This window comes from Hyla sarda, chromosome 5 (genome assembly GCF_029499605.1).
Source record: "Hyla sarda isolate aHylSar1 chromosome 5, aHylSar1.hap1, whole genome shotgun sequence".
In the NCBI taxonomy this organism is placed as follows: Eukaryota; Metazoa; Chordata; class Amphibia; order Anura; family Hylidae; genus Hyla; species Hyla sarda.
Genome location: NC_079193.1, coordinates 199,127,300 through 199,150,312, shown reverse-complemented (window position 1 = coordinate 199,150,312; position 23,013 = coordinate 199,127,300). Strand labels below are relative to the sequence as shown.

At 42.4% G+C, this 23,013-nt stretch overlaps 1 protein-coding gene across 2 annotated transcripts in view; it reads left to right on the top strand.

The window, feature by feature from the left end:
• The window catches only part of LOC130273719 (cadherin-10-like), a 472,310-nt gene that overhangs the window by 290,413 nt on the left and 158,884 nt on the right, over window positions 1-23,013 (top strand). For both annotated transcript variants that reach the window (XM_056520963.1, XM_056520964.1), the window contains one exon: window positions 22,517-22,811. In XM_056520963.1, the coding sequence (XP_056376938.1) occupies window positions 22,517-22,811 (295 nt within the window). The remainder of the gene's footprint in view (window positions 1-22,516; window positions 22,812-23,013) is intronic.

The window sequence follows — 23,013 nt, the reverse complement described above, 5'->3', positions numbered from 1 at the left end:
CGCAAAAAAATTCCAAAGTCCAAAAAAGCGTATTTTGGTCACTTTTTATAACATTAAAAAATGAATAAAAAGTGATCAAAAAGTCCGATCAAAACAAAAATCATACCGATAAAAACTTCAAATCATGGCGCAATAAATGAGTCCTCATACCACCCTGTACGTGGAAAAATAAAAAAGTTATAGGGGTCAGAAGATGACATTTTTAAACGTATAAATTTTCCTGCATGTAGTTATGATTTTTTTCCAGAAGTGCGACAAAATCAAACCTATATAAGTAGGGTATCATTTTAACCGTATGGACCTACAGAATAATGATAAGGTGTAATTTTTACCGAAATATGCACATTCTTTCCTTTACATGGATCAGTCATCCTTGTCCCTTTACTGAACAACAGCCCCAAAGCATGATGTTTCCACCCCCATGCTTCACAGTAGGTATGGTGTTCATTGGATGCAACTCAGCATTCTTTCTCCTCCAAACACAAGTTGAGGTTTTAGCAAAAAGATCAACTTTGCTTTCATCTGACCATATGACATTCTCCCAATCCTCTACTGGATCATCCAAATGCTCTCTTGCAAACTTCAGACGGGCCCAGACATGTACTGGCTTAAGCAGGGGGACACATCTTGCACTGCACGATTTGAGTCCCTGTTGGCGTAGTGTGTTACTGATGGTAGACTTTGTTACTTGGGTCCCAGCTCTCTGCAGGTCATTCTCCAGATCCCCCCGTGTGGTTCTGGGATTTTTGCTCACCGTTCTTGTGATCATTTTGACACCATGGGGTGAGATCTTGCGTGGAGCCCCAGATTGAGGGAGATTATCAGTGGTCTTGTATGTCTTCCATTTTCTAATAATTGCTCCCACAGTTGATTTTTTCACTCCAAGCTGCTTGCCTATTGCAGATTCAGTTTTCTCAGCCTGGTGCAGGTCTACAATACTGTTCCTGGTGTTGTTTGACAGCTCTTTGGTCTTGGCCATAGTGGAATTTGGAGTGTGACTGTTCAAACAGGTTCCATTAATACAGGTAATGAGTGAAGGACAGAGGAGACTCTTAAAGAAGAATTTAGAGGTCTAATACTTATTTTAAAAAGAAATTTACCAATTAATTCATTAGAAATCCTACAATGTAATTTCCTGTATTCTTTCCCCCATTCTGTTTCTCATAGTTGAAGTGTACCTGTCACGGACCAACCAGGAGGACAGGGAGAGTGAACCCTAAACTGACCCTAAAACATCTCTCCCTGCCTTAATGATGGATCGACAACTGGGCACCAGTCCCTTACAGCGCTAAAGTGCAGTGGCATAAAAACAATAATATACCTTTGAATTTGAAAAAAAACTAAAACAAAACAACAATAATATACCTAGTCGGTCACAGGCCAGAAACGGAAAACTACTAGACAACCAAATATACCAAACTGAATACAAATACTAACAGAGTAGAATAAAAACAGGAAACTATTCACACTGGGACACAGAACAAACAAACTGGACACCCCACTCCACAAAAGGAGTAGCCATTAATTATAAAGCCAAATAGGCTACTGGCCAGCTGACACACTCCACCGTGGGGACAAGATGCTGACCCAGTAGCAAACAGAAATTTAATACATGAAACACTAGACTAGAACCTAATGAGTCTGAATAGGCTCCAGGATTCCAAACAGGAATGAAACATAAAGGGCACAGGTAACAAGCAAGACTAAGACATAGTGTGAACAGATATATAACATAAAGGATATACAAATCCTAAAACCGACAAATGCAACACAGACTAAAATCTAAAAGAACAAGGCTATTTAACCATGGCTAAAACTCAGATAAATACAAGGTAAATACTCAAGCAGACTTGAAAGTTTATTGCACAATAACCAGCACCAGAATGCAGGAGAACTCTGGTTAAATAACTCCACTCGAGTTCTCATTCGTTCAGAGCATTAACTATTCCCTATCCAGGTAGAATAGCAAACTGCTCCGAACAAACTAGTGCATGAATGCAGACCTAAACAGAAAAATACAAAAACAAATAAACAGACATTACAGTACCCCCCTTTAACCCCTTCAGGACCAAGCCCATTTTGGCCTTAAGGACCAGAGCATTTTTTGCACATCTGACCACTGTCACTTTAAACATTAATAACTCTGGAATGCTTTTAGTTATCTTTCTGATTCCGAGATTGTTTTTTCGTGACATATTCTACTTTAACATGGTGGTAAATTTTTGTCGTAACTTGCATCCTTTCCTTGTGAAAAATCCTAAAATTTGATGAAAAATTTGAAAATTTTGCATTTTTCTAACTTTGAAGCTCTCTGCTTGTAAGGAAAATGTATATTACAAATAAAAAAAAATTTTATTCACATATACAATATGTCTACTTTATGTTTGCATCATAAAAGTGACGAGTTTTTACTTTTGGAAGACACCAGAGGGCTTCAAATTTCAGCAGCAATTTTCCAATTTTTCACAAAATTTTCAAACTCACTATTTTTCAGGGACCAGTTCAGGTTTGAAGTGGATTTGAAGGGTCTTCTTATTAGAAATACCCCACAAAAGACCCCATTATAAAAACTGCACCCCCCAAAGTATTCAAAATGACATTCAGTCATCATTTTAACCCTTTAGGTGTTTCACAGGAATAGAAGCAAAGTGAAGGAGAAAATTCACAATCTTCATTTTTTACACTCGCATGTTCTTGTAGACCCAATTTTTTAATTTTTACAAGGTGTAAAAGGAGAAAATGTATACTTATATTTGTAGCCTGATTTCTCTCGAGTAAGCACATACCTCATATGTCTATGTAAAGTGTTCGGCGGGTGCAGTAGAGGGCTCAGAAGGGAAAGAGCGATAAGGGGATTTTGGAGAGTACGTTTTTCTGAAATGGTTTTTGGGGGGTATGTTGCATTTAGGAAGCCCTTATGGTGCCAGAACAGCAAAAAACCCTCACGTGGCATACCATTTTGGAAACTAGACCCCTTGAGGAACATAACAAGGAATAAAGTGAGCCTTAATACCCCACAGGTGTTTCACGACTTTTGCATATGTAAAAAAAAAAAATTTTTTTCCACTAAAATGTGTGTTTCCCCCCAAATTTCACCTTTTTCCAAGGGTTAATAGCAGAAAATACCCCCCAAAATTTGTAACCCCATCTCTTCTGAGTATGGAGGTACCCCATAAGTTGACCTGAAGTGCACTATGGGTGAACTACAATGCTCAGAAGAGAAGGAGTCATATTTGGCTTTTTGAGAGCAAATTTTGCTCGGGGGGGGGGGGGGGGGCATTTCGCATTTAGGAAGCCCCTAAGGTGCCAGAACAGCAAAAAAAAAACACACATGGCATACCATTTTGGAAACTAGAACCCTTGAGGAACGTAACAAGGGGTACAGTGAGCATTTGCCCCCCACTGGTGTCTGACAGATCTTTGGAACAGTGGGCTGTACAGCATCAGCTGTTGCAAAACCACAACTCCCAGCATGCATGGTCTGTTAGTGCATGCTGGGAGTCATAGTTTTGCAACAGCTGGAGGCACACAGGTTAGGAAACACTGAGTTAGAAACAGACAATGTTTCCCAACCAGTGTGTCTCCAGTTGTTGCAAAACTACAACTCCCAGCATGCCCAGACAGCTGAAGGGCATGCTGGGAGTTGTAGTTCGGCAACATCTGAAGGGCCAGATGTTGCTGAACTAAAACTCCCAGCATGCCTGGACAGTCAGTGCATACTGGGAGTTGTAGTTTTGCAACAGCTGGAAGAGCACAGATTGGAGACCATTATACAATGGTCTCCAAACTGGGGCCCTCCAGATGTTGCAAAACTACAACTCCCAGCATGTATGGTCTTTTAGTGCATGCTGGGAGTTATAGTTTTGCAACAGCTGGAGGCACACAGGTTAGGAAACACTGAGTTAGAAACAATGTTTCCCAACCAGTGTGTCTCCAGCTGTTGCAAAACTACAACTCCCAGCATGCCCAGACAGCTGAAGGGCATGCTGGGAGTTGTAGTTCGGCAACATCTGAAGGGCCAGATGTTGCTTAACTAAAACTCCCAGCATGCCTGGACAGTCAGTGCATGCTGGGAGTTGTAGTTTTGCAACAGCTGGAAGAGCACAGATTGGAGACCATTATACAATGGTCTCCAAACTGGGGCCCTCCAGATGTTGCAAAACTACAACTCCCAGCATGCCCAGACAGCCAAAGGCTGTCTAGGCATGCTGGGAGTTGTAGTTTTCAGACTCCTAGAAGCAGCAGTGAAGATCTTCACTGCTGCCTCTGAGGACTACATACTTACCTGCTGGTCCCGTCGCTGCTCGTCCACGTGGCCGGTCCTGCCGCTGCTCCTCGGTCCTGCCGCTGGATCAGGTAAGTCCGCCGGTCCCCACGTGTCCCCCCCCCTATGCCGCAGGTCCCCGCGAGCCCCTGCAGCCATCGTCCCCCGTTCTGCCCGACTTCCAGGGGCGGGCAGTGCGGGGGATCTGAACTTTCACCCCAGATCACTGTGATTGGTCCACAGGAACCAATCACAGTGATCGCTGACCAGGACCATCAATTTATGGTCCTGGGGGTGAAGCAGAAGTTGTCCCCTGCTGGAAGTTGTCCCCTGCTGCGCATCGCCGGGTTAACTGCATGTCATTTATAAACGCCGGGATGCGCGAACGCACTGCACAACCCGGCGTTTATATATGACATTCTGCGGGAAGGGGTTAAAGAGATGCCACCGGACCCCCTAAAAAACACAAAACAAACATAAAAACACATCAGAATTTTTTTTTACAAAAAATACCTGGGCGCCCAGGTGGCTCCACGATTGCCTATCATGGTAGAATAGCAAACTTCTCTGAACAAACTAGTGTTTGAATACACACCTAATCAGAAAAATACAAAAACAAATAAACAGACATTACAGTACAGTACAATTGGTGACTAACTGAAGACTTTTCCCCCACTGTATGTGGGATGTACCACACATAGATCAAACATCTCAACAAAATAACAATGTAGCACACAATAGATCAGAGTTTATGGCATTGAGTGTATGTGACTCATTCTCAAAGGGAATGTATACTTAGGAGGCTGCTAGATTGTGAAGCCTTTTGGCAGTTCCCGCTGGGCACTCATGCATCTTACGGCATGAACATGTGGTGTGAGTTGTTATTTTAATACTGACAGCATATCTACATTTATGCATGCCCTGCAGTGTTTTCGTATTTATGTACATAGATATCCCATTTGCATTTTATGCATGTTCTCATAGCTTTTCATATTTGGTTACATATTTATTATATGTTACATGTGTGGCATTTATTTTATATGTTATATCTTTGTACTTACCCATTGTCCATGCCGCACAAATATTCCTCCCCTCAGTACAGGTATTTAGGTCAGGGGAGAAGCACTGCTGAAACATCACTGATGAAAGGCTCACATGCACCTGAAATGCGTCAAATGTATCTATAAGGTGTGCCATATCTGTTTGTTTTAATCGCTCGCCGTTTGAAATTAAACTGAATCCTGTTTTCAAGTTCTGGATTATCTCTTTGTTTAAAATGTGTCTAGCCATCTAGATGCAGCCTTTTCTGATGTTAATGCCATTAGGGGTGACCATGCTTCCCAATTTAAGATTACAGAGCCAGTGTAAAACTTCCTGATGCATACAGGGGAGCAACTTTTCTCGCACAGGCTTAGCATATGTAAAAAATGACAGCGCTTGACCTTACAAAGATGAAAGGAGGGGGGAGGAGGAGGAGGATAAACTACGCTCTTCCCTGTAGGCGAAAGCAAGATGTCCATGTAGGAGACCTGGATGGGGAGGAGGATATGTGGCAGGCATTAGAATGTGAACCAGATAGGTGGAACCGTGGAGGTGCCACTATTTCCTTGCCTCAATGCCGTGAAGCCTCATTCTGCAGAATGTTGATCCAGTGGTCCGTAAAAGACATGTATTGGCCCTGGCCGTAGCTATATCTACCATGGCATGCACTGTGGTGCATGGCACCAATAACTGCATCGAGTGGCCCACCCTCTCTGCCACATGATTGTTCAAAGTAGAGATGAATTTTTTGTAACATAATGATTCCCAGGTATGCACCACCTAGGCTGGGCATACCCTATTAGTTGCTAAAAGGCAGAACAGAAGAGAAATGTCCTCCTCAGAGGATGAAACACACCACAAATACACAGTCAGAAAACCATATGGAGCAGTGCTTGGCAATGTTCATAAGCCTCAGATAGAGCAAAGCAGCAGCTCAGACAAGATAGTGTCCATATAGTCTCTGATTTAAAAACTAAAAAAAAATAGCACATTTTCCTTAAAAACTTTACAAATGCATTGTGTATTATGGAAATGTTTATATTACAATTATTTGTAATGTATTGCAGCTGCTTTGTTTGCTTTTACAGCTCTAGACATAAGTCATTGCTCATGATATGGAAGCTTTTATATTCACAGGGTGTATTTTATTGTTTAATTTTATTATTAGTGTCTGTACATCTTTCACCTTTTTCATTTTTTTTTGTATGTCTATAAATCCCATTGCTTAGTAATATATTTAGCATTATAGTTTATGTCAAGTATTTAGACTATATTTCTGGGGATTTAGGACAGCCACTTTCCATAGCAAGTGTTTTATACATGTATTGGATTATGTTTAACATTGTTTGTGCTAATTAGTTTGAATTTACATTAAAGTTCATTACACTAATATATGTAGGTCATCTTCTAATGAGAAGTTGGTTACTTTGTAATTCACTTGTTTTAATCAGTGATCTTGTGTAAGTTTTGCACAAAAAAAAGGTAAACTTCATAGAACCTTGGGGAATGCTGTCATCTATAAAAAAAAAAAAAAAAAAAAAAAAGTAATGCTCTGCTAAATAAAAATAAACAAAAAAAAACAAACTTGAAATATAGGTGACAAAATATAATCTAGATGTTAACTTCTATATATAAGCAGTATTTAAAATGTCATGAACGTGTTAGGATTGTATTATGATTACCCCCTCAAGGACATATTGATGTGCATTAAGCATTGTAAATGTTAATCTTTTCAAGGTTATTTTCATTTTAAAAAATCACATTAATGAAAAAAATTGATAGAAATATGTTCAATATATTTACTATAGGCATAACCTGAAGCTATCAAAGTACAGCATACAACCTCTCCATGTTCATAATGAGCGGTTCTGCTTACCTTTAAGAGCCTGTTATTATTCACTTCAATTGGTTTAAAGGGAAACTGACAACTTGTTCACCCCCACTAAACCCAATAAACAGGATTATAGTGGGCATGAACCAGATTAAAATTATGTTTTACTTATGCGGATTGGTGCTGCCGTTCTGGAGATACACACACCCAGTTATCGTCTCCAGCTTTGGGAGGTGGGGCCTGGCATACAGAGCTTCCCTGCCTCCTTCCTCTATTCTCCCATGTGCCCTCCCACCTCATAAATATTCATTAGACACTCTTTGTTCATGTGAGTGCAAGGTCAATGAGCAAATCAAATCTGAGGAATCAGAATTTGTTACGAATTTCAGAAAAATTCGCTCTGCAATGAATTTGAATATCACCATGTTTTGATCGCTTCATTCAACTTCATTTAGTGCGTTCCAGGCTATCTAATATGACAGATCCACATATGAAGACATGGGGCAAGGTGGGATGACCCTGAATCACATGTAGCATGCAGCCTATCAGCAGCCAGCCACCCCTGTGAAGTCACAGCCCAGTATAATCGGCAGCCATCTTGCGGTCAGTCACTCACTTCAGATTTGTATTTCAGAGAGAGCGTTTCATTGCAGGGAGAGATAGAGCATTGTGTGCGGTGCACAGAAAAACAGTTTCACAGCAGCGATTCACCACAAGCCCAAATCACTGCATAAAAGCACTGACAGAGAGAGAGAGAGAAAGTGCACTTTTGGGTGTAATACTCATAGGGGCCAGTTAGGCAGAGCACTAAAAACCATTGTCACCTGCTATAAGTGCCTAATATTACTGTACTGGGCTCTACTACACAGCGATTCTGTACTGCTGCAGTTGGTTGTACAACTGTAAAGCTAACAAGGGCCAGTTAGGGTGAGCACGAAAAGTAATAGTCACCTGATTACAGACAGTGCCCAATACAGGTTGTGTAGCAGAGCTAATTGTCCTCTCATAAGTGTAGCCTGTGCGTACATAGGTGGTGTACATTTTTTTTTCTTCCGGAAAAGCACATTTTTCCCTAGTTATTGTGAAAGGCCAGCCAAAGCTACACCCTTGTTTCTGTAGCCTTATACAGTTTTAGCTGAGCGTATTGTCCAGCTCTAATAATTGTAAAGTGTAAGTACACATATGTGGTGTACGCTTTTTTTTCCCCCTGAAAAACTAATTTGGGCCTAGTTACTGTGAAAGGCCAGCCAAAGCCACCCACTTGTTTCTGTAGTCTAATGAAGCTTTAAGAGTAGTGGAGCACATTGTCCTCCCATAAGTGTAACATATACGCATTAAGCTAGTGTATAAGTATGTCAGGCAGAGAAGTGCCAAGACATGCACAGAGGAGTGGCAGATGCCTAAATTCATCAGGCGCAGGCAGAGGTTGCAGCAGAGTAGGGGCATGTGGCAGCAGGAGTCGCAGCGAGAGGTCTGAGCTCCTGGTGTCAGCTAGCAGTCATGTCTTGACTAGCAATCCAGCAGCCGTGATTGATTGGTTGACTCGGTCATTCCCTTCATCCCAAGTGACATCCGACACCCCCAGTCAACAGTTGGTGGGTTCCTTAGACTCAACCCTCAGTTGGCATGGTCATCATGCTGCTGCTGCCACCTCCATGCTCTCTCATTATGCTGCCACCTCCAGGCTCTCTCATTGTGCCACCATATGGTCTCATCATGCTGATGCTGCCACCTCCAGGCTGTTTCGTCGTGCCACCATACGGTCTTCTCTTGCTGATGCTGCCACCTTCAGGCTCTGTCATTGTGCTACTATAGGCTTTCCTCATGCTGATGTTGCCACCTCCAGGCTCTGTCATTGTGCTGCTATATGGTCTCCTCATGCTGATGCTGTCACCTCCAGGCTCTGTCATTGTGCCGCCATATGGTCTCCTCATGCTGATGCTGCCACCACCAGATTCACTCATTGTGCTGCCATGGATACTGCAAAACATAAATAAGGTGCTGATCCCAGTTACAGAAATTCCTCCGCATTAGACCACAAGGAAGTATTGAGGATATGCATTAGCTAAAGCTTAACTTTTCTTATGATAAAATATATGAACCCAAATGTTTTTGAACTCTAACAAAGGAAAGATGTGCAAAAAACACCATGTGTCACCTACACCACCAAGATTTGATGCGATGCAAAGACCTCTAAAAGGTGTAAGGAAACAAAGTATGGTCCATTGTAACAGGTGGGGGGTAAAAACTTCCCCTGTAAGGCCCCTCTCTTGCAGTATTAATCCACTTCTTGGCAAGTGTTACTCGTCCTAAAAGGGCAGCCACACACAGAAACCTCTCCCTATTTCCAACTTAAAAACCCTGGGAAATGGTAGTGTTTATAGGTACAAATAGGGAGAAGTTTCTGTGTGGGACCACCCTTAATAGGTCAGGTAAAACTTTTCAATAAGGAAATTAATAGAGCCTAGAAATTAATAGAGCCTAGAAATTAATAGATCCTAACAGGGGAAGTTACCCCCCACCTGTTACAATGGACCATATATTGTTCCCTTCAACCTTTTAGAGGTCTTTGCATCACATCAATACATCAATACTTGGTGGTGTAGGTAACATATGGTGTTTTTTCACACCTTTCCTTTTGTTAAATAAAAAAAAAATAATTGGGTACATATATTTTATCCTAAGAATATTATTAAAAGTTAAGTTTTAATGCATATACACAATACTTACTTGTGCACACTAACACCTTTTACAAAAGAGACCATTTTCTTCTGCCTACCTGCCCCAGCTACTATTCTGATCCTGCCACCTGTCTGATGCCACATATCTGATGCCAAGCTCTCTTTCACCCACCTTCTTCACCGGGTACTGGTATTGCCACCCATCGCCCCACTCTGTCACCGGGTCACTTTCTGCACTTCTGATGCTGCTGATGCCAGCTCCAGGCTGTCTCATTCTGCCACATTATGATCTACTCATGCTGATGCCAGCTCCAGTGTCACGATGCCGGCTGGCAGGTAGTGGATCCTCTGTGCCAGAGAGGGATTGGCGAGGACCGTGCTAGTGGACCGGTTCTAAGTCACTACTGGTTTTCACCAGAGCCCGCCGCAAAGCGGGATGGTCTTGCTGCGGCGGTAGTGACCAGGTCGTATCCACTAGCAACGGCTCACCTCTCTGACTGCTGATGATAGGCGAGGTACAAGGGAGTAGACAGAAGCAAGGTCGGACGTAGCAGAAGGTCGGGGGCAGGCGGCAAGGTTCGTAGTCAGGGTGGATAGCAGAAGTTCTGGTACACAGGCTTTAGACACACAAAACGCTTTCACTAGGCACAAGGGCAACAAGATCCGGCAAGGGAGTGCATGGGAGGAGGTCAGATAAAGGCAGGGAGCAGATGGAAGCCAATTAAGCTAATTGGGCCAGGCACCAATCATTGGTGCACTGGCCCTTTAAGTCTCAGGGAGCTGGCGCGCGCGCGCCCTAGAGAGCGGAGCCGCGCGCGCCAGCACATGACAGCAGGGGACGGGAACGGGTAAGTGACCTGGGATGCGATTCGCGAGCGGGCGCGTCCCGCTGTGCGAATCGCATCCCCAACGGCCATGACAGTGCAGCGCTCCCGGTCAGCGGGACTGACCGGGGAGCTGCAGGGAGAAAGACGCCGTGAGCGCTCCGGGGAGGAGCGGGGACCCGGAGTGCTAGGCGTAACAGTACCCCCCCCTTAGGTCTCCCCTTTTTTTTGTCCGGTGACTGCCTCCCCTGGGATGAGGACACCGGGAAGGAATGGATGGTTTCCTCAATGGCAGGCAGTACAGCAGGAGTAGGAATGGGGAGGGAGGGCAGAGGGTGAAGCTTGGCACGGGGCAGGGAGACACAAGGACGGGAGCCATGAGGGGACACAGAGGCTTGCCTGAAGGGACTGGGAGGGGGGGAGAGGCATTTTCTGTGGCAGGCAGAGTCCCTAACGACCTTAGGGGGACCGGATACAGGAGGATCCACAGGGTCACGGCAGGGAGTACTGGGAACTGGTTTAAGGCAGTCCTTGGAACAAGAGGGACCCCAACTCTTGATCTCCCCAGTGGACCAGTCCAGGGTTGGGGAATGGTGTAGAAGCCAGGGTAGTCCAAGGAGAATTTCGGAAGTGCAATTGGGAAGGACCAAAAATTCAATTTTCTCGTGATGAGGTCCGATGCACATTAGGAGGGGCTCCGTGCGGTAACGCACGGTGCAATCCAACCTGGCTCCGTTGACCGCGGAAATGTGGAGTGGCTTGACAAGACGGGTCACCGGAATGCGGAATTTATTCACCAAGGACTCCCGAATAAAATTCCCAGAAGCACCAGAGTCCAGGCAGGCCACGGCTGAGAGGGAAGAGCTGGCTGAGGTAGAAATCCGTACAGGCACCGTGAGACGTGGAGAAGCCGACTTAGCATCAAGAGACGCCACACCCACGAGAGCTGGGTGCGAGCGTGCGTTTCCCAGACGTGGAGGACGGATAGGGCAATCCACCAAAAAATGTTCGGTACTGGCACAGTACAGACAAAGATTCTCTTCCTTACGGCGATTCCTCTCTTCCAGGGTCAGGCGAGACCGATCCACTTGCATGGCTTCCTCGGCGGGAGGCCTAGGCGCAGATTGCAGTGGAGACTGTGGGAGAGGTGTCCAGAGATCTAAGTCTTTTTCCTGGCGGAGCTCTTGATGTCTCTCAGAAAAACGCATGTCAATGCGAGTGGCTAGATGAATGAGTTCATGCAGGTTAGCAGGAGTTTCTCGTGCGGCCAGAACATCTTTAATGTTGCTGGATAGGCCTTTTTTAAAGGTCGCGCAGAGGGCCTCATTATTCCAGGATAGTTCAGAAGCAAGAGTACGGAATTGTATGGCGTACTCGCCAACGGAAGAATTACCCTGGACCAGGTTCAGCAGGGCAGTTTCAGCAGAAGAGGCTCGGGCAGGTTCCTCAAAGACACTTCGAATTTCCGAGAAGAAGGAGTGTACAGAGGCAGTGACGGGGTCATTGCGGTCCCAGAGCGGTGTGGCCCATGACAGGGCTTTTCCAGACAGAAGGCTGACTACGAAAGCCACCTTAGACCTTTCAGTAGGAAACTGGTCCGACATCATCTCCATGTGCAGGGAACATTGCGAAAGGAAGCCACGGCAAAACTTAGAGTCCCCATTAAATTTGTCCGGCAAGGACAGGCGGAGGCTAGGAGTGGCCACTCGCTGCGGAAGGGGTGCAGGAGCTGGCGGAGGAGATGATTGCTGCTGAAGTTGCGACTGAAGTTGGTGCACAATGGTGGACATTTCCGACAGCTGGTGGGTTAGATGGGCGATCTGTCGGGATTGCTGGGCGACCACCGTGGTGATATCAGAGATATAAGGCAGAGGGACCTCAGCGGGATCCATGGCCGGATCTACTGTCACGATGCCGGCTGGCAGGTAGTGGATCCTCTGTGCCAGAGAGGGATTGGCGAGGACCGTGCTAGTGGACCGGTTCTAAGTCACTACTGGTTTTCACCAGAGCCCGCCGCAAAGCGGGATGGTCTTGCTGCGGCGGTAGTGACCAGGTCGTATGCACTAGCAACGGCTCACCTCTCTGACTGCTGATGATAGGCGAGGTACAAGGGAGTAGACAGAAGCAAGGTCGGACGTAGCAGAAGGTCGGGGGCAGGCGGCAAGGTTCGTAGTCAGGGTGGATAGCAGAAGTTCTGGTACACAGGCTTTAGACACACAAAACGCTTTCACTAGGCACAAGGGCAACAAGATCCGGCAAGGGAGTGCATGGGAGGAGGTCAGATAAAGGCAGGGAGCAGATGGAAGCCAATTAAGCTAATTGGGCCAGGCACCAATCATTGGTGCACTGGCCCTTTAAGTCTCAGGGAGCTGGCGCGCGCGCGCCCTAGAGAGCGGAGCCGCGCGCGCCAGCACATGACAGCAGGGGACGGGAACGGGTAAGTGACCTGGGATGCGATTCGCGAGCGGGCGCGTCCCGCTGTGCGAATCGCATCCCCAACGGCCATGACAGTGCAGCGCTCCCGGTCAGCGGGACTGACCGGGGAGCTGCAGGGAGAAAGACGCCGTGAGCGCTCCGGGGAGGAGCGGGGACCCGGAGCGCTAGGCGTAACATCCAGGCTGTGTCACTGTGCCGCCATGTGGTCTCCTCATGCTGCTGGCACATTAAATAAAACTGTTTAGGTTTATCTATTTGAAATCTTCAATTTAAATGTTAGTAAATATCTTTAATCTATACAATTGTGTAGCCCTACGGTCTTGTCAGGCTGTTGCCACCTCCAGACTGTGTCATTCAGCCACTATATGGTCTCCTCATGCTGCCGCCACCTCAATGCTGTGTCATTCAGCCACTATATGGTCTCCTCATGCTGCCGCCAACTACAGGCTGTTTCATTCTGCTGCCATGTTGTCTCCTCATACTGATGCCACCTCTAGGCTCTGTCATTGTGCCACTCTGGGACAGTGATTCAAATAGCAACGCCTGTAATCTGTATGTTTTACAGAACAACAGTATTATTTCACAACACGTGTTATGCTCCCAATGCATGTTATGGCAAGGCAAAATGTTCTACTCCCCTATTGAGGCTCTCTGTAGCCCAGAAATGGCCGTTTTTAATAGCAACTCGCCGTGAATAAATCCGGACCGAAACAAATATTTGGGGGAAATTTGGCGAATCAGCGGAATCAAATTTTTCAAATATTCGCTCATCTCTAAAGATCATTTATCCTTGATCCAAATTTTTACATTAATTGGTTACAAGTTTCAGATGATGATGTTATGTGGTTATCTGGTTTTGACTAGATCCTTTGTTTTATCCTCTTGTGGCCTGGATTATCTGCTCTGATGATCAATATATACACGTCTTGAGTATCTGCAAATATTGTGAAAAGCATTTTTTTTCTGCCAACAAGTAATCTGAGCATTTTCCAATACAATTTCTTGCGTAGGATGCAGGTGTTGAAGCATTTCAGATACTACTATTGATGCAGTATGAATAACTTGTTATGGGATAGTTTAGTCAGTATGCTGGTGTGAATGCAACATATTACTAGTGCTGCTGAGCTATATCTAACACATTTTATTCCATGTGTTTATTGAACTGGTGGCTGTGTATGGTAGCTGCTGTATGTCAAGATAAAAATATGTAACCGTATGGAATAAATATATGGGCTACAAGCAGTAACAGCAACTTTCTTTTCTGCATTAATAAATTTTACTTGGCCTAAATGCCACTTTTAAAAGCCATTTGTCACCTGGTATGTTAGTCTCCATAACAACAGGATTTCACTGCAAATAGAGGCAACAAAACAAAGAGTGATGCCTTTGTTAAATCTTGATCCACTCTGTGGAAAGGGATAGTAAGCGTCCCCTGCATCGTTGCTATGCACTGCACGGCGTGGTGCAATGACGAGTGACGTCATTGCGTCTCGCAGCGCATAGCAACGACGCAGGGAACGCACACCGGAGGCCTGAAGTAGCGAGGACCCGACCCCGGCAACAGGTAATTATACAACCGGGGATGGAGGAGGCAACTGGGCAGCGGCGCCGGCAATGGGTGTTGCTGCCCATTCTCTCCCCTTGTCTGTCGGCGCCGCTGCCCCATTGCCGGCGCCGCTTCTCTCCCCCTGGCTATCGGCACCAGCAATGGGGCGCCGACACCGATAGTCAGGGGGAGAGAACGGGCAGCGGCACCGATAGCCAGGGGGAGAGAAGGGCCAGCAGCAGGGCTCTAGACCCCAGGACAGGCAGGGGCCGAGAAGCCGGCAGCGGTGGAGGTCTCTGCACCTGCAAAGCCGCTGCAGTTCGTTGATTTAAAGCGCCCGCTTTAAATCATTGAACTGCAGCGGCTTTTCAGCGTATAACATGCAGGTAGACTTCAGGCTAAAAATTTTAGCCGAAAAAGTGCGTGTTATACGCCGATAAATACGGTATATATTAATATAGCCCCAACAAATTCTGCAGCTCTTTACAATTTTGAGTCTTTACAATTTTAAGTGGTGGATACAAGTCACATTATTTAGGATAGATAATAGAATAATTTCTGTTAGAGATACAGAACAGAAATAGTGAAGTAATTTTTTTTTTCTTTACTAAACTTTTTTCTGTTGACCTGATAGGGTCAGTAAAAGACAGAGATTTATGTTCTTTTTAAAAAAAAAATTAAAAAGATGCATATTTTAAATTATTCCATGCAGGCAATTGACATAATTTAAAGGTTGAGAATCCCAGGTATTTGCAAATCCAGGCTTGCACAATCAAGCGCAGAAAACACTGATCAATGCATTCCTATAGCAATGCATTGAACAGTGCCTGCAATCAGTGTATGTAATACTATAGCCCCATAGAGGGGGCTATAACACTGCATAAAAAAAGTAAAAAAAAAAAAATGGAAATAAATGTGATTTAACCCCTTCTCTAATAAAAATGTGACTCACCCCCCCTTTTCCCATTAAAAAAAAGTGTGTAAATGGAAATAAAAACAAACATATGTGGTATTACTGTTTGCATAAATGTTGGAACTAAAAAAATATATTGTTAATTAAATTGCACAATCAATGACGTATGCACAAAAAAAATTCCATAGTCCAAAAAAGCATATTTTTGGTCAGTTTTTATACCATAAAAAAATGAATAAAAGCGATCAAAAAGTCTAATCAAAACAAAAATAGTACTGATAAAAACTTCAGTTCACGACGCAAAAAATGAGCCCTCATACTGACCCATTCGTGGAAAAAAAAATAGAAAACTTATAGGGGTCAGAAAATGACAATTTTAAACATATTCATTTTCGTGCATGTAGTTATGATTTTTTCCTGAAGTATGACAAAATCAAACCTATATAAATAGGATATCATTTTAATCGTATGGACCTACAAAATAAAGAGAAGATGTCATTTTTACCAGAAAATATACTGTGTAGAAACGGAAGCCCCCAAAATTTAGAAAATTGTGTTTTTTCTTCAATTTTGTTGCACAATGATTTTTTTCCCGTTTTCTGTAGATTTTTGGGTAAAATGACTGATGTCATTACAAAGTATAATTGGTGGTGCAAAAAACAAAAAGCCATAATATGGATTTTTAGGTGCAAAATTGAAAGTGTTATGATATTTAAAATGTAAGGAGGAAAAAACGAAGGTGCAAAAACAAAAAAAAAAAAAACGCTTGGTCCTTAAGAGGTTAAGCACATTACTTGCTTTATGTAAAATTTAGAAATAGCTAATGGGTCAAGTTAGGCCAAGCCAAGATGATAGTTTTTTTTTTTTTTTGGATTTTATATTGTATTGTATTTGTATTTTATATTTAGATTTAGACTGTTAATGGATATAGTTTTTTTTTTTTTTTTTGTATTGTCCAAGTTCTTGTTGCAACAATAATAGATAGTTATCCAGGTTTTATGATAGCAGCGTCTCGCCTCCTATACTACTCCCACAATGTTTTGCTGCTGGCATTATATTCCTATTCATTATTCCTGGTCTTCATTTCAAAGGTAACTTTTAGCAAGGTTTGACTCAAAATTTTTGAAAAAAAAGCATCAGCATTTTTTCGTTTTTGTGTTTTCATTTTTTCCTCATCACCTTCTAAAAATCATTATGCTTTAAATTTTGCACATAAAATTCCATATGATGGCTTATTTTTTGCACCACCAATTCTACTTTGCAGTGACAATAGTCATTTTAACAAAAAATTCATTATGCAACAAAATTGAAGAAAACATGTCATTTTGTTACTTTTGGGGGCTTCCGTTTCTACGCAGTGCATTTTTCGGTGAAAATGACACCTTATCTTTATTCTATGGGTCTATACGGTTAAAATGATACCCTTTATTATATAGGTTTGATTTTGTCGTACTTCTGAAAAAAATCATAACTATATGCAAGAAAATGTATACGTCTAAAATTGTCATCTTCTGACCCCTTTTTTATTTTTCTGCACACGGGCCAGTATGAGGGCTCATTTTTTTGTGCCATGTTCTGAAGTTTTTATCAGTACCATTTTTGCATTGATCAGACTTTTTAATCGCTTTTTATCCATTTTTTTATTATATAAAAAGTGACCAAAAATACGCTATGTTGGACTTTGGAATTTTTTTGCGCGTACGCCATTGACCGTGCGGTCTTATTAACAATATATTTTTATAGTTCAGATATTTACGGTCGCGGCGATGCCACATATGTTTATTTTTATTTACACAGTTTTTTATGGGAAAGGGGGGGATTCAAACTTTTATTAGGGAAAGGGTTAAATGACCTTTGTTAACTTTTTTTTTCACTTTTTTTTTTGCAGTGCTATAGCTTCCATAGGGACCTATAACACTGCACACACTGATCTTTTACCCTGTTCCCTGCAAAACCATAGCTTTGCATGGATCAGCGAGATAGGGGCTTGATTGCTCAAGCCTGTAGCTCAGGCTTGGAGCAATCAAACCCAGATTGGACGTGACAGAGCAAGGTAAGGGGGTCTCCGCTCTAGTCCTAGCTGATCGGGACATCGCAAGTTTATCGGAATGTCCCGTTCAGCCCGACTGAGCTGCTGGGAAGCATTTACTTTCACTTTCAGACGCGGCGGTCAACTTTGATCGCCGCGTCTGAAGGGTTAATAGCGTGCGGCACCGATCGTTATTAGCCCAGGGTCCCGGCTATGACTGGGGCCGGGCTCAGGGCGTACAGGTACGCCCTGAGTCCTTAAGAGGTTAATTGCCTGCAAACAAAAAAATAATTAACTTTTTGTTGACTGCATGTCTGTTTCAGGAGTGACCTGAATATCCCACCAAACGCTGTGGGATAATTTTTCTATAATGCATTTCTGAATTGAATGTAGCAAATCAGAGTGATCGATTTTGGAAGATTTTTTTTTTTTGTATTTGTTTTAATATCCACACTTTAGGATTAGATTTACATACGTAGTTTTAGGATATGTCCATGCACAGTTTTTGGTCCTGTCCTTTCACTTATCCATTTTTTTAACCACTGAAAGATGCAGAGATTTTTCATATTTGTACTCTAAAGGAAAACTGTCAGCCAGTTCACCCACACTAAGCCAAATATACTTGGTGATAGTGTGGGTGAACTGGAGTCCATAAAGCGTTCACTTACTTTAGTATGTGCCCCAGCCGCTAAGTTCTCCCCCTCTAAAGTCCCATTTGTCCTCTCTGCAGTAGTGCTTTGAAGCCGGTCCTCCGGCATCCATCTCTCTTTGGGCCCTGGAGGAAGGGGGCCTAAGCCTGCCCCTGTGGTTTGCATATTCATTTTCTTCAACTCCACATCCTAGTGATGTGGAGTCACATGCCCCTTGAGCGCAGGCTCTGTCTGCAGAGCGCATGCACCTGAAGTTTTTATGCATCTCTCACGTCCTAAGTAACTGCGCATGTACCGGGCCCTCGCTACTCCCAACTTCTGTAGCGAGGGCCCAGCGCATGCGCAGTTAAGCTCTCTGAACGCACAGCTCTCATGTCATCAAGACGTGAGAGCTGCGTAAAAACTTCAGGCGAATGCGCTCTGCAGAGGGCATGTGACTCCACGTCACTTGGATATGGAGTTGAAGAAAATGAATATGCAAAGCACAAGGGACAGGATTAGTCCCCTTCCTCCAGGACCAAAAGAGATATGGACGCCGGGGGACCGCCTTTAAAGCGCTACTGCAGAGAGGACAAATGGGACTTTAGCAGAGGAGAACTCAGTGGCCAGGGCACACACTAAAGTAAGTGAACACTTTATGGACTCCAGTTCACCCACACTATCACCCAATATATTGGGTTAAGTGTAGGTGAACTGGCTGACAGTTTTCCTTTAATTTTTTCCTCCTCACTTTCTAAAAACCATAACAAATTTAATTTTCCACTTACAGACCCATATGAGGGCTTGTCACCAATTGTACTGTGTAATAACATCACTTATGTGACCACAAAATCCACTACGGTGCCACAAAACTAATATTTCAACGGGGATGTATGAGGGCTCATTTTTTGTGTTGGGATCCTTAGTTTTTATTACTACCCTTTTTGTTTGCCAGCTTTTTGATCACTTTTGAGACAAATTTTTGTGATATATGAAGTGACTAAAAATACACAATTCTGGACTTTGTAATTTTTTTACGTATACGCAGTTGACCGTGTGGTTTAATAAACATAACCTTTTAATTGTTTGGACAATTACGCATGCAGCAATACACACATGATGATGTTTATTTTTTGTTTATATTGTTTTATTTTAAAAATGGGAAAAGTAAGGTGATTAAAAAAAATGTATTCTACTATTTTTAGTCCCTATAGGGGACTCAGCTCCCCTTAGCTGCCAGAACTTGTTCTTTTGCATTTTAGATGCAGTGATACACTTTTATTGTGTCGTCTGAAGAGTTAATGCTAAATATTACCCAAATCAATGATATTTGGCATTAGCCACTGCTGATATTAGCAATCCTGACAATCCTACAATGGTATGTGATATAGAATAGTGACCATGGGTAAAACATAAGTTCTCCCTATAAATATTCCCATGGGTGAATATTATAATCAGGCAATAATAAATAGCTGACCCTAAATATAGAAAGAACACTTTGGACTCCACACAGAGCTTCATCCTGACATAAAATATTAAGGTGTATCTGCACTTGTGCCATGCCAAAATCACTCTCATATAGATTAGCAAACTTTCAGAAATTTTACTTGTATCATGTTTTTGATCGATTTTCCTGTGCTGCTTTATTCAGTCTTGTGGACCTGCAACATCAGATTCCCCCAAAAAACAGTAATAAAAGCAATAGGAATACAAGGAAATATGGGCAAAAATCAGAATAACATAAAACAATACAAGCCAACCTGGCTTCATTTAAAATGAATGTGTGCTGATAATTAAAGATGGTGTAGAGCCAAATAAATGTCAATAATTTTTCAAACATGTAAGCTAGTGCAGACTTACAATATATTTGGAAACTTTCCAGACCCTTTTCACTTTTTTCTTAACATTTTATGTTGTAGCGTTGTGCTTAAAAACAAAACAAAAAAACAATGCCCCAAGTGCTGCCAGCACCATGCTTTACTGTAGGGATAACATTGGGTAGGTGAAGAGAGTGCCTAGTTACCTCCAGACAGGCCAAACATATTAATGTTGGTTTTGTCACAACAGGGGGAATCTTGTTTCTCATAGTCTGAGAGTCCTTTAGTTGCTTTTTGTACAAAGTCCAGATGGGGGTTCATGTGTCTTTTACTAAGGAGACACTTCTTTCTTACCACTCTGCCAAGTTTTCTCCCATCTGTACACAAGCAGGATCTTCTAAACTAAATCAGAGTAACCATTGGGTTCTTGGTCACCTCAGGCCCTTCTCCCCAATTATTTTGTTTGGTAGGAAAAGTGCTGGTTGTTCTAAATAGCTTCCATTTAGGAGTTTAGGCCACAGTGCTCTTTCAGGAACTTTAAGTGCAGCAGACTTTTTTCATACCCTTCTTAAGATGTGTGCCTCCATGCAGTAGTGTCTTGGCGCTAATTAGACCTTATATATACAGGGGTGTATCTTACCAAATGCTGTCCAAAGAACTTAATGAAGCCACAGAGATAAATTTCAAGTGTCAAGAGTCTAAATACTTAAGTCCATGCTTTTAATAAATTTGCAAAAATATCTGAAATTCTGTTTTAACTTTATGAAAACATTATGGGATATTGAGCTTTGATTGGTGGGGAACATGTGATTGTTTTTTTTTTTTTTTCATATTAGCACAACGCCATTGAAAGAAAAAAAGGCTCTATTTACCAGCAATATTGTACACAGGGTTAGTACAAAGTAAGATTTCCTTTAACCTGTTGGGGATGAAGGGCATACAGGTACACCCTTGCATCCTAGTATGAAAGAATGGAGGGCGTACCAGTATGCCCTGGTTCCGTTCCCAGAGTTTGAAGCGTGCTCATGAGCTGAGCATGCCTTAAACCCGGCGGGTCCCGACAGCTATCAGCAGAGTTAATTCCAGGCATCACCGATCGGGCCAATGCCGACATTAACCCTTTAGGCACTGTGATCATAGTTGATTGCGGCATCTAAACCAAAAGTTAAAGTATCCTGGCAGCTCAGTGGAGCTGATCAGGACCATTGTGGTGAAACAGTGATGTCCCGATCAGCTGAGAGGATGGCGGGCGGGACCTTGCCTGCCTCCTTGCCGTCTGATCTGCTGGAGCAGCAGAGCACCTATAACACTGATCAATGCTCTGCTATGGCATACCATTGATCAGTATATGCAATTAAAAGGTTGCATGTTGTAGGCCCCTATGGGGGCTAAAAAAATAGTGTTATAGAAAAGGTTTATAAAAGTAAAGTAACCCCTTCCTAATAAAAGTTTGAATCCCTCCCCTTTTCCCATTTTTTAAATAAAATAAAAACATAAAAAAATAATCATATGTGGTACCGCCACGTGCATAATTGTCTAAACTATTAAAATATAAGGGTAGTTAAAACAGTCGATGGCATACACGTAAATAATAACACAGTCCAAAATTGTGCATTTTTGGTTCACTTCATATACCATAAAAAAAATCCCAGGAAAAAACTTTGTTTTATATCAACTGGCTCCAGAAAGTTAAACAGATTTGTAAATTACTTCTATTAAAAATTCTTAATCCTTCCAGTAGTTATCACCTGCTGAAGTTGAGTTGTTCTTTTCTGTCTGACAACAGTGCTCTCTGCTGACACCTCTTCTTGTCTCAGGAACTGTCCAGAGTAAGAGCAGATCCCCATAGCAAACCTCTAATGCTTCAGACAGTTCCTGAGAAAAGCAGAGGTCAAATGGGCTTCTTCCTTAAGGAGTTAAAGGCTGATTAAGATAATATTTCTACACAATAAACTTGATATTCATAAAAGTAAAGTATAATTTAATTGTTCTGAATGTCTTGGACACAAGAACACATATTTTAAAAGCACTGTTTAAATGAATGGGACTGTTGTAGAAAATATTGAATAAATCTGTTGTAAAGTGAGTATATTGTACTCTACCCTTTGATACATTGTTAACATCATGTTGTACAAAAGACAAGTTATTAGACATTATCAATCCATACTAGAAATAGACCATTTATAAACGCCTTTGCAGTTTAACCACTGTTAAATGGAAAGAATATATATCCTGTAATACTGTACAAATGTTATAGCATAACACAGAAATTAGAAAATCTTTTGAACTTCAATCATCCTTAAATTCTTTAAAATGTGAATTCTAGTTTACTCCAATGTGGAATTGGGCAAGAAGGTTCTAATAGCTATTATACTGGAGGTACATGTATATTATTATAATACAATGGTGGCAGTTAAAGAGTTAACTAAGATATTAAAGTCATAACATGTGTCTCATATATAGGCACAAGCATTAATTTTACTTTTTCCTCTCTATTTTCTACAGCTCCATTCAGATCAAGATACAGGAGATGGGAATCTGAAATATATCCTCTCAGGAGATGGAGCTGGGACACTTTTTGTCATTGATGAGAATACAGGTGACATTCACGCCACACGACGAATTGACAGAGAAGAAAAAGCCTTTTACACCTTGCGTGCCCAAGCAATAAATAGAAGGACAGAGAAACCTGTGGAACCAGAGTCTGAGTTTGTCATAAAGATACATGACATTAATGATAATGAGCCCACTTTTCTAGAACACATTTATACTGCCAGTGTCCCTGAAATGTCTGAAGTTGGTAAGAAACATATTTGTCTCTCAGCTTGCATCCTGAATATTTGTAGCTGGCCATATTCTTAAATGACAAAACCTTTGCTTAAAATGAAAATAAATGATATTTAACCAAGGACGATGAAAATAAATAAAATTGATGTTTTTGGTAAGAATAATAGGCAAAAATATGCCCGCTCACTATATTATAAGTTATATTTTCCTATAGG